The sequence below is a fragment of the Mobula birostris genome, chromosome 1 (assembly GCF_030028105.1).
Source record: "Mobula birostris isolate sMobBir1 chromosome 1, sMobBir1.hap1, whole genome shotgun sequence".
Lineage (NCBI taxonomy): Eukaryota > Metazoa > Chordata > Chondrichthyes > Myliobatiformes > Myliobatidae > Mobula > Mobula birostris.
In genome coordinates, this window is record NC_092370.1 from 251,296,182 (window position 1) to 251,308,948 (window position 12,767).

The 12,767-nt window shown below is 40.7% G+C and overlaps 1 protein-coding gene across 1 annotated transcript in view; it reads right to left on the reverse strand.

Moving 5' to 3' along the window:
• Positions 1-12,767, reverse strand: part of LOC140194116 (protein unc-79 homolog) — a 338,541-nt gene that overhangs the window by 216,629 nt on the left and 109,145 nt on the right. The window contains exon 22 of the mRNA XM_072251578.1: positions 2,256-2,437. Coding sequence (XP_072107679.1) covers positions 2,256-2,437 — 182 coding nt within the window. The remainder of the gene's footprint in view (positions 1-2,255; positions 2,438-12,767) is intronic.

Genomic DNA, 12,767 nt, shown 5'->3' on the forward strand with positions numbered 1-12,767 from the left:
CATTCACCTAACCTATCCAAGTCACCCTGCATCCTCTTAGCATCCTCCTCACAGCTAACACTGCCGCCCAGCTTCATGTCATCTGCAAACTTGGAGATGCTGCATTTAGTTCCCTCATCCAAGTCATTAATATATATTGTAAACAACTGGGGTCCCAGCACTGAGCCTTGCGGTACCCCACTAGTCACTGCCTGCCATTCTGAAAAGGTCCCGTTTATTCCCACTCTTTGCTTCCTGTCTGCCAACCAATTCTCTATCCACATCAATACCTTACCCCCAATAGCGTGTGCTTTAAGTTTGCACACTAATCTCCTGTGTGGGACCTTGTCAAAAGCCTTTTGAAAATCCAAATATACCACATCCACTAGTTCTCCCTTATCCACTCTACTAGTTACATCCTCAAAAAATTCTATGAGATTCGTCAGACATGATTTTCCTTTCACAAATCCATGCTGACTTTGTCCGATGATTTCACCGCTTTCCAAATGTGGTGTTATCACATCTTTGATAACTGACTCTAGCAGTTTCCCCACCACCGATGTTAGGCTAACCGGTCTATAATTCCCTGGTTTCTCTCTCCCTCCTTTTTTAAAAAGTGGGGTTACATTAGCCACCCTCCAATCCTCAGGAACTAGTCCAGAATCTAAAGAGTTTTGAAAAATTATCACTAATGCATCCACTATTTCTTGGGCTACTTCCTTAAGCACTCTGGGATGCAGACCATCTGGCCCTGGGGATTTATCTGCCTTTAATCCCTTCAATTTACCTAACACCACTTCCCTACTAACATGTATTTCGCTCAGTTCCTCCATCTCACTGGACCCTCTGTCCTCTACTATTTCCAGAAGATTATTTATGTCCTCCTTAGTGAAGACAGAACCAAAGTAATTATTCAATTGGTCTGCCATGTCCTTGCTCCCCATAATCAATTCACCTGTTTCTGTCTGTAGGGGACCTACATTTGTCTTAACCAATCTTTTTCTTTTCACATATCTATAAGAGCTTTAAAAAAGCTTTAAATAATATTAGCATTATTATTATGAGCTGAAAACTATCAAAACAAAAAAAGTAAAGACAATACCATAATAGTAATAGGTAACCTCAACTTGCCCAGCATTAACCGGGACCACACTAATGTAAAAGGCTTTTAAAAGGGCATGCAGGATTGTAGCTTCAGCTTGTACATACATAGTCTTATGAGAAATGGAGTGCTACTGGATCAATTCTTTAGGAAAGTAGCTAGGCAAGTGGAGGGAGTGGTTACTAGAAGAGGATTCTGGAGATAAGTGATTATATCTCTTTACGTTTTAACATCGTTATAAGCAAAGAGAAAGATAGGCTGGAAATTAAGATGCTGAATTGCGGAAATTTGAATACAAGACAGAACATGGCAAAATTGTGATTGTACAAGAGGCGCTGCAGAGAAGATTCACAAAGGTATCATCTGGGATGAGGTGCTTGGCTCCGAGGACAAACTGGAGAGGCTTGTTTACTTACAGATAAGACTGACTAGATTATAATTTTATAAGGTATATAAAATTATGAGAGGCATAGACAGGAAGAGAATAACAAACTTCTTCCTTTCATGAAATGTCTAAAACCAGAGGCCATAGGTTTAAGGTAAGGGGTAGCAGATTTCAGGGGACTAAGGAAAGACTTGTTCAGTCAGAGGATGGATGGAATCTCAGATCACTGTCTGAGAACATGGTTGGGGCACAGACACACAAAACATTTAGTAATTATTGACATGAGCACCTGTAAGCTCGGACACAGAATGTTACAGTCCAAGTGCTGAAGAATGGGAGTAAGACCATTAAGCACTTCACAGCCTCCAGAGACAGTCAGCAAACAATCTGCATGATTCTGAAAACTATTAACTACGTTTTGTGTGTGTGACTCTATGTACTGTGTTTTGCACCTCTGCCCCAGAGGAAGGCAGTTTTGCATAGCTGTAGCCATATCTAGATGTCCCTCCACTAGCTTGCAGATGAGCATGTCGACTGGTTATTCATTTCCATTAATGCTGCCTGAACTGCTGTGCTCCTCCAGCATTTTGTGTGTGTTTTCAGCATCTGCACAATCTCACCTTTACCTTTAAAATAGAGTTTCAATGAACTATAGATTGCTTTACTGAAGTAAAAACTTGTACAAGTAAAAAAAACTTAGTGAATTCCACTGACCACTGTAATAAACAAAGGAAGGAATACAACAATTTTATCAAGAAGGTAGGAAATTCTGCGATGTATTTAACTGACTTGTAAAGCCGGCCTTTTTATGGAATCAAGTAGTAATCTGGCTCTCGTTGCCACTGCTGGATTAACATCTTCGACTGCAGCCAGGAAACAGCAGAAGGCATGGGCGAGAGAGTACTTCAGTACATGATTCTTTGACACAGACTGAATATCCAAAAATCTGCATAGTACCACCACTTTCTCCACTACATACAGGACAAGAGAATATTGAATTAACACCAAATGCAGTAAAGTCAAAACAACATAACTTGTGTTACATAAAAGCATTTAATAATAACCAATAATGTTGTAACATTTGTCATTTGGTATTCAGTGGTGTATATGATAGTAGAACCTGCAGCCAATTCAATTTGGAACGGAGGAGCCACTGCACAGGATTGGAAAAAGCTGCAGAAAGTTGTAAACTCAGTCAGCTCCATCTTGGGCACTAGCCTCCCCAGCATTGAAGACATCTTCAAAATGGATATCTCAAAAAGGCAGCATCCATCATTAAGGACCCAGGACATGCGCCCTTCTCACTGATACCATCAGGAAGGAGGTACAGGAGCCTGAAGGCACAATCTCAACATTTCAGGAACAGCTTCTTCCCCTCTGCATTCAGATTTCGGAATGGACAATGAACAACTACCTCAGTATTTGTTTTTCTTATTTTTTGCTCTCTTTTTGCAGTTATTGTAATTTATGCTTTATTATTACTTTAAACTTTATTGTACTTCTGCCTCAAAACAATAAATTTCACAACATATGCCTGTGATATTAAACCTGATTCTGATTCCTCATGATATCAAGAAACAACCAAGACCAATGGACACATTGTGATTTGAAATTAACTGTGAATTCAATTAGTTGACGACATACCTGAGTGATTGGGGGGGGGGGGGGGCGGTCCGCAAAAATGGTTTCTATGAACTTATTACAAAGCATGTCATCTCGAATTGTACCTTTAGCAGATTGATATTTCATTATTGTATGCCTGAAGCTCCAAGTTTTCTTTTCCACACTTTTCATTAAGTTAGAATTAGACCCCTCTGTGTGAGATATTCTGGATAACGAATATACAGTTTGTGCTTGGGTATAATTCAGCTACTGCAGATTTGACATATATGAATCCAATCTAACATAATGATAGTCATTCAATATAATGGAAGTGTCCTCATCGTGAAGATGCACCTTCAGCTCTTCAAGGACTGAGGAATAGCAATTGCCTTATGTATTTCCAACAGCTCCCTTGTTAATTGGTGAGTACCAGGCTTATCCCTTATGCTTATTTGATTATTTTAATTCAGAGATACAGCATAGAACTGGCCCAACAAGCCACGTCATCCAGCAGCCCACATATTTAACATTAGCTTCTTCACAGGACAATTTAGAACGACCATATGTCTTTGGAATGTGGGAGGAAACTGGAGCACCCGGAGAAAACACACGCTCATGGGCAGAGCATACAAACTCATTACAGACAATGCCAAATTGAACTCAATGTTGGTTCATTCATATACTATCATTAGCTCATTTTAGCTGCTGTATCTTTAGGACACAATCACTGGTGACGGACACTGAAGTCTCCAATCATATTCTGTGCCCTTACCAAGTGCTGTGCAATGTGAGCAGATGCTGATTTATCAATAGTAAGGAGAAATTAACTGGTAACCAGAAGGAAGTTATCTTCCTTGGTTTACTTGATATCATGGGACCTCTGATGAAGTAATCAGCTGCACTTTCCATGATCTGTCCTGCTGACGGGATTGCGATAGAGGTGCTTTCAACAACAGCCAAGGGATTGATTTGAGAGTGTGTCCATTATAAGACCATAAGATATAGGAGCAGATGCAGGCCATTCAGCCCATCGAGTCTGCTATGCCATTCAACCATGGGCTGATCCAATTCTTCCAGTCATCCCCACTCCCCTGCCTTCACCCCATACCCTTTGATGCCCTGTCTATCGCTGCCTTAAATACACCGAACGGCTTGGCCTCCACAGCCTCTCATGGAAACAAATTCCACAGATTTACCACCCTCTGACTAAAGTAATTTCTCCGCATCTCAGTTCTAAATGGACATACTTCAATCCTGAAGTTGTACCCTCTTGTCCTAGAATCCCCCCCATGGGAAATAACTCTGCCATATCTAATCTGTTCAGGTCTTCTAACGTTCGGAATGTTTCTATGAGATCCCCCCTCATTCTCCTGAACTCCAGGGAATACAGCCCAGGAGCTGCCAGACGTCCCTCATATGGTAGCCCTTTCATTCCTGGAATCATTCTTGTGAATCTTCTCTGAACCATCTCCAATGTCAGAATATCCTTTCTAAAACAAGGAGACCAAAACTGTATACAATACTCCAATTGTGGTCTCACAAGTGCCTTATAGAGCCTCAACATCACATCCCTGTCTTACATTCTATACCTCTAGAAACGAATGCCAACATTGCATTCGCCTTCTTCACAACCGACTAGGCCTGGAGGTTAACCTTTAGGGTATCTTGCACAAGGACTCCCAAGTCCCTTTCTAATGTTTTAAAAATAAACCAGCAGCAAGAGATTTCACACTGAGTCGGGTTTTAATGTTAAGACCACTATCTTTATTAGTGACTACTTATAATATCGTAACTTAACCAAGATAAACAAATGTTAACAGTGTTATGAGTATATATGTGTGAAACGTGGAGAAAAGGCGATTACATCAAATTCCAGAGGTAAACGAAAGTATCGTCATCAAAGATCTTGCCCGTCGTTTTGTTCCAAATCCACATACGCGTTATCACCAAAAATAACCTATCAAGTGGTTGCCACACAACATAACCAGGCAAGGGTTAACACATAAGTGGTCCCCACAAGATACCCCAAAATCCACTCCTTTGCATTATACGAAGTGACAGACACACATTCGTAATGCACTCCGTGCCAATGTTTAACCCACCCTTGTGGGCATAAGTGAGTTCCAAGCCCCAGATGTGACCAGCTGAAGCTTCAGTTTCAGTCTCACTCTCTCCCCATCCCTCCCTCCCTCCTGAAGGTCACTCTCTGTATATGAGTTTACGTTCACAGCAGCCTGTGACTGATGTCATAGTCCCACCTCACTTAGGTGCTCTTAAAGTAACAGTCCACAGTAAACGAAACCTGTGGGTTCGTAACACTCTGTATTCTGAATTTTCTCCCCATCTAAATCATAGTCTGCCCGTTTATTTCTTCAACCAAAGTGCATGACCATACACTTTCCAACATTGTATTTCATTTGCCACTTCTTTGCCCATTCTCCTAAACTATCCAAGTCTCTCTGCAGGCTCTCTGTTTCCTCAACAATACCCACTCCTCCACCTATCTTTGTATCACAGCAAATTTAGCCACAAATCCCTTAATACCGTAGTTCAAATCATTGACATACATCGTAAAAAACAGCAGTCCCAACACCGACCCCTGTGGAACTCCGGTGGTAAACGGCAGCCAGGCAGAATAGGATCCCTTTATTCCCACTCTCTGTTTTCTGCCAACCAGCCAATGCTCCACCCATGCTAGTAACTCCCCTGTAATTCCATGGGCTCTTACCTTGCTAAGCAGCTTCATGTGCGGCACCTTGTCAAAGGCCTTCTGAAAATCCAAGTACACCACATCTACTGCATCTCCTTTGTCTACCCTTCTTGTAATTTCCTCAAAGAATTGCAGTAGGTTTGTCAGGCAGGATTTTCCTTTCAAGAAACCATACTGGCTTTGGCCTATCTTCTCATTTGCCTCCAGGTATTCCGTAATCTCATCCCTAACAATTGATTCCAACAACTTCCCAACCACAGATGTCAGGCTAACAGATCTATAGTTTCCTTTCTGCTGCCTCCCACCCTTCTTAAATAGCAGAGTAACATTTGCAATTTTCCATCCGGTGCAATACCAGAATCTATCGATTCTTGAAAGATCACCATTAATGCCTCTGCAATCTCTCTAGCTACTTCCTTCAGAACCCAAGGGTGCATTCCATCAGGTCCAGGAGATTTATCCACCCTCAGACCATTAAGCTTCCTGAGCACTTTTTTCAGTCGTAATTTTCACTGTACAAACTTCACTCCCCTGACACTCTTGAATGTCCAGTATACTGCAGATGTCTTCCACTGTGAAGACTGATGCAAAATACGCATTCAGTTCCTCTGTCATCTCTGCATCTCTCATTACAATATCTCCAGCATCATATTGTATTGGTCCTATATCTACCTTCAACTCTCTTTTACCCTTTAGATACTTAAAAAAAGCTTTTAGTATCTTCCTTGGTATTAGTCACCAGCTTCCTTTCATAATTCATCTTTTCCTTCCTAATGACCTTCTTAGTTTCCTTCTGCAAGTTTTTAAAAGCTTCCCAATCCTCTATCTTCTCACTAGCTCTGGCTTCCTTGTATACCCTCTCTTTTGCTTTTACTTTGGCTCTGACTTCACTTGTCAGCCATGGTAGTGTCCTTCTTCTCTTTGAAAATTTCTTCTTATTTGGAATATATCTGTCTTGTACTTCCCTCATTTTTCACAGAAACTCCAGCCAGTGCTGTTCTGCTGTCTTTCCTGCAAATGTCCCTTTCCGGTCAACTTCAGCCAGTTTCCCTCTCACGCCATTGTAATTTCCTTTATTCCACTGAAATACTGCCACATTGGATTTTATTTTTTCCCTCGCAAATTTCGATGTGAACTTGATCATATTGTGATCACTATTTCCTCAGGGTTCCTTAACCTTAAGCTCTCTTATCACCTCCGAGTCATAGCACAACACCCAATCCAGTGCAGCCAATCCCCTAATGGGATCAACAGCAAGCTGTTCTAAAAAGCTATCCCTTAGATATGCTACAAATTCTCTCTCTTGAGGTCCAGTACTGGCCTAGTTTTCCCAATCCACTTTCTGATGCACCTTTTCTATCTCCTGCTGTAATTTGTAATCACATCCCGGCTGCTGTTTGGAGGCCTGTATACAACTGCCATTAGGGTCCTTTTACCCTTGTCATTTCTTAACTTAACCCATAGAGACCCTACACCTTCCAATCCTGTGTCAACTCTTTCCACACCACCCCCCTGCCTACTAACCTATCTTTCTGAGATATCGTATATCCTTGGATGTTCAGCTCCCAATGGCAGCCATCCTTTAGCCAAGTTTCAGAGATGGCCACAACGTCATATTTCCCAATTTCAATATCGTCCATTCTATTCCTTATACTGCGTGCATTCAAATACAACTCTCAATCCAGTATTTGTTGCTTTCTGTTTTAACTGCACCACACCCCTATTGCCCTGTAACTCATGCCACTGGCTTTGATTAAGCTTCATCTCCTGCCTGTTCTTTCTATAATCTCGGTTGCGCGCTATCTTTGATTTATTTCTGTTTTCCCCTTCCTCAGCCCTATCACTCCAGTTTCCATCCCTCTGCCAGATTAGTTTAAACCCTCCCTAACAGCCCTATTAAATGTGCCCGCTAGGATATTGGACTCCTTTGGTTTCAGGTATAACCCGTCCTTTTTGTACAGGTCGTACCTCCCCTAGAAGAGGCCCCAGTGATACAGGAATCTGAATCCCTGCCCCCTACACCAGTCTCTCAGCCACGCATTAATACATTACGTCAGAATATGTCCTAATTAGTAGGAGACAGTCCTCCTAATTCAGACAACAATCCTTATGTGTTATTAGTGGTTGGGAAGGTGTTGGAGTCTATTATTACATGTGAGGTTTTGGGGTATTTACAGACTAATGATAAAGTAAGTCAAAGTCAGCAAGTTTTCTGTAATGGGAAATCTTGCCTGACAAATCCGTTAGAGTTTTTCAAGGAAGTAACAAGCAGGGTGGAGGAAGGAGAAGCAATGGATGACATTTACTTGGACATCCAGAAGGCGTTTGGTAAGGTGCCACACATGAGGCTGCTTAACAAGCTAAAATCCTATAGCATTACAGGAAAGATACTGGCATGGATAGAGGAATGGCTTTCAGGCAGGAGACAGCAAGTGGGAATGAAAAGGGCCTTGACTGCCAGTGACTAGTGGTGTTACTCAGGGGTCATTATTGGGACCGCTACTTTTCACATTGTTTGTCAATGATTTGGATAATGGAATTGATGGCTTTGTGGCAAAGTTTGCAGATGATACAAAGATAGGTGGAGGGGTAGGTAGTGTTGAGGAAGCAATGCGATTGCAGCAGAACTTAGACAAATTGGAAGAATGGGCAAAAAGGTGGCAGATGGAATACAGTGTTGGGAAATGTATAAAAAGAACAATAGTGCAGACGACTATCTAATGGGAAAAAGGTTCAAACATCAGAGGTGCAGAGGGATTTAGGAGTCCTCATGCAAGACTCCAAGGTTGACTTACAGGTTGAGTCTGTGTAAAGAAGGCTTATGCAATGTTGGCATTTATTTCAAGGGGAATAGAATCTGAAAGCAAGAAGACACTGCTGAGCCTTAAAAGACACTAGTCAGGCTGTACTTGGAGTATTGTCAACAAATTTGGGCGCCATATCTCAGAAAGGATCTGTTGCCATTGGAAAGAGTCCAGAGGAGGCTGACAAGGATGATTCCAGGAATGAAGGGGTTAACATATATGGAGTGTCTGGCAGCTTTGGGTCTGTACTCACTGGAATTTAGAAGAATTTGGTGGTATCTCATTGGAACCTACCGAATGTAGAAAGGACTAGATAGGGTGGATGTGGAGAGAATGCTTCCTGTGGTGGGGGTATACAGAACTAGAGGGCACAGCTTCAAAATGGAGGGGTGACCTTTTAGAACAGAGGTAAGGAGGAATTTTTTTTTAGCCAAGGCGTATTGACTCTGTGGAATGCACTGTGGTGGAGGCCAGGTCCGTGGGTATATTTAAGGCAGAAGTTGATCATTTCCTGATTGGTCAGGGCATCAAGGTATATGGTGGAGAAGGCAGGTGTAGGGGGTTGAGTGGGATGAGGGATCAGCCATGATGGGATGGTGGGGCAGACTCGATGGGATGGTGGGGCAGACTCAATGGGCTGAATGGTCTCATTATGCTTCTATTTCTTATGGTATGATTAGTCAGCATGTCAAAGCTTATAGGGAGAAGGCATGACAGAAGGGTAGAGGGGGATAATAAAACAGCCATTATGGAATTGTGTAGCAGACTCAATAGCTCGAATGGCATAATTCTGTTCCTATGTCTTATGGGCTATGATCTTACGTTCACCAAGAAAGCTTTGCAAGATCTAATGTTTCCAGCAAGGCAACATTACAAAGTCTGGATAGAGTATGAAAATCAATGTGAACTTGTTTCATCCACATTTGTAACCATGTTGAATGATCCACCAAGGTGATAAGTGTCAATTGCAATGAGATCACACATGATAAGGAAGGCAGACTTTCCTTCAAAATTAACAATTCAGTCTTTTATTTGTCATTATATTTGCATTTATATACATTTTGTGCAAGTTAGTTAACTGTATTTTACACTCCTGCCTGCCATGGGGGGAGTTTAGATGCAAAGTGATTTATTTAAAAAGTAACTAGTATCTCTACAACATGGCAGCACTGTCTCAATTCTGTCACCGTCATTGACGGCAGAACAAAGCCTCTGCATGAAGTTTGAACCCTGAAGGTTTAAGTTATAAAGTACTATATTGTACAATAGAAGTGTAACCTGTATAATCATTGCTAAGACATACATTTAATGCTTCTGGATTCACAAAAAAAGTAATTTTAAAAGGAGTGTTGCTTATATATAAATACCCAGCCACATTTTAGTTACCAATTTGATTTTAATTTAATGTTATAATGTTTCAAACTTCTATTTTTTGGCTGTAATTTTGAAAAAGAATTTTATCAATCATTATTAGGTGTTATACTTATTGTAAAAATGTATCATTATACTTATTCATTCTCATTATAGTTACCATTATTATATATCATTATACTTAACAATACCATTCCACTTATTCATTATACTTTTTTTTGCAAAAACCTACCATAAAAATGCAGCATATATAATCACCTTATGTTTGTGTTTAGTGTGTGCAAAATTGAGAATAGCTTCAGCATTTAAATGCAGGTTGTATTGCATTTCCAAACATTCATAATCAATATACAGTAAGTCCTCTGAAAATGCAATTCTGAGCTGTGAATATATTTATAAAGTGTAAAAAAGGTGTTCCAGACAGATATAAATGTTCATAAATAAAGGAGGAGAAATGCACTACACACAATCTCCACTGAGAAATAAAATTCTCAGCAGCATTCAAGATTCAATATTGTATAATCTGAAGTCCAGAACACAAATGTAAAGGGGAATGAAATAATTGTTACTTTGGATCCAATGCCGCACAAAAAAACACAATAATAAAAAAACAAAATATATAAATACATAAGATGGTTTGTATACATAGACTGATTGTATGTATATAATATGATATGTATATGTATACAATACAATTGAGTTCAACTTGAAATTTGATAGGGAGGAAGTAAAGTCTGATGTAAGTGGAGTAAGGGAAATTACAGTGGTACGAGAGAGGAGTTGGCCAAAGTAAATGGGAAGCAGCTGCTGGCAGGGATGTCAGCAAAGCAGCAATGGTGTGAGTTTCTGGGAAAAATGAGGAAAGTGCAGGACAGATGTATTCCAAAAATGAAGAAATACTCAAATAGTAAAATAATACAACCATGGCTGACAAGGGAAGTCAAACCTAACGTAAAAGCAAAAGAAAGGGCATACAACAAAGCAAAAATTAGTGGGAAGATAGAGGATTTGGAAGTTTTTAAAAACTTACACAGAGCAACTAAGAAAATCATTAGAAGGGACTATTACTACTACGTCAACTCAGGCCTAGGGGGCCGGCATCAGGCAAATCCTGTAAGGCAAGATTAGAAGAGAAAAGATGAAATATGAAAGCAAGCTAGCAAATACTATCAAAGTGGATAGTAAAAGTTTTTTCAAGTATGTTAAAAATAAAAGAGAAATGAGAGTGGATATAGGACCACTAAAAAATGAGGCAGGAAAAATAATAGCAGGGGACAACGAGATGGCTGATGAACTAAATGAGTATTTTGCATCAGTCTTCACTGTGGAAGACACCAGCAGTATGCCTGATGTTGTAATGTGTGAAGGGAGAGAAGTGGGTGCAGTTACTTTTACAAGAGAGAAGGTGCTCAAAAAGCTGAAAGACCTAAAAGTACATAAGTCAGCCAGACCAGATAAACTGCACCCTAGGGTTCTGAAAGAGGTAGCGTTAAAGATTGTGGTGGCATTAGTAATCATCTTTCAAAAATCACTGGACTCTGGCATGGTGCCAGAGGACTGGAAAATTGCAAATGTCACTCCACTCTTTAAGAAAGGCAAAAGGCAGGAGAAAAGAAATTATTGACCAGTTAGCCTGACCTCAGTGGTTGGGAAGATGTTAGAGTCAATTGTTAAGGATGAGGTGATGGAGTACTTGGTGGTACAGGACAAGATAGGACAAAGTCAGCTTGGTTTCCTTCAGGGAAAATACTGCCTGATGAACCTGTTGGAACTCTTTGAGGAGATTACAAGTAGGTTAGATAAAGGAGATGTAGTGGATGTTGTACATTTGGACTTTCAGAAGGCCTTTGACAAGGTGCCACACATAAGGCTGCTTACCAAGTTAAGACCCCATGGAAAGTTACTAACATGGTTAGAGCACTGTCTGATTGGTAGGAGGCAGCGAGCGGAAATAAAAGGATCCTTTCCTGGTTGGCTGCCCTTGACTAGTGGTGTTCTAAAGGGACTGATGTTGGGACCACTTCTTTTTATGTTGTATATAAATGATTTAGACGATGGAATTGTTGCCAAGTTTGCAGATGATATGAAGATTGATGGAGGGGCAGGTAGTGTTGAGGAAACAGGTAGGATGCAGAAGGACTTAGACTGATTAGAGTAATGGGCAAGAAAGTGGCAAATGAAATACAATGTTGGAAAACGCATGGTCAGGCATAGTCATACTTTATTGACCCTGGGAAAAATTGGTTTTCGTTACAGTTGCACCATAAATAATTAAATAGTAATAAAACTATAAATAATTACATAGTAATATGTAAATTATGCCAGGAAATAAGTCCAGGACCAGCCTATTGGCTCAGGGTGTCTGACCCTCCAAGGGAGGAGTTGTAAAGTTTGATGGCCACAGGCAGGAATGACTTCCCATGACGCTCTGTGTTGCATCTCGGTGGAATGAGTCTCTTTGCACTTTGGTAGTGGAAATAAATATGCGGACTATTTTCTAAACAGAGAGAAAATTCAGAAATCTGAGATGCAGAGGGACTTGGGAGTCCTTGTGCAGAACACCCTTAAGATTAACTTGCAAGTTGAGTCGGTAGTGAGGAAGGCAAATGCCATGTTAGCATTCATTTCAAGAGGTCTAGAATACAAGAGCAGGGATGTGATGCTGAGGCTTTGTAAGGCACTGGTGAGGCCTCACCTTGAGTATTGTGAACAGTTCTGGGCCTCTCATCTTAGAAAAGATGTGCTGGCATTGGAGAGGGTCCAGAGGAGGTTCACAAGGACGATTCCAGGAATGAAAGGGTTATCATACGAGGA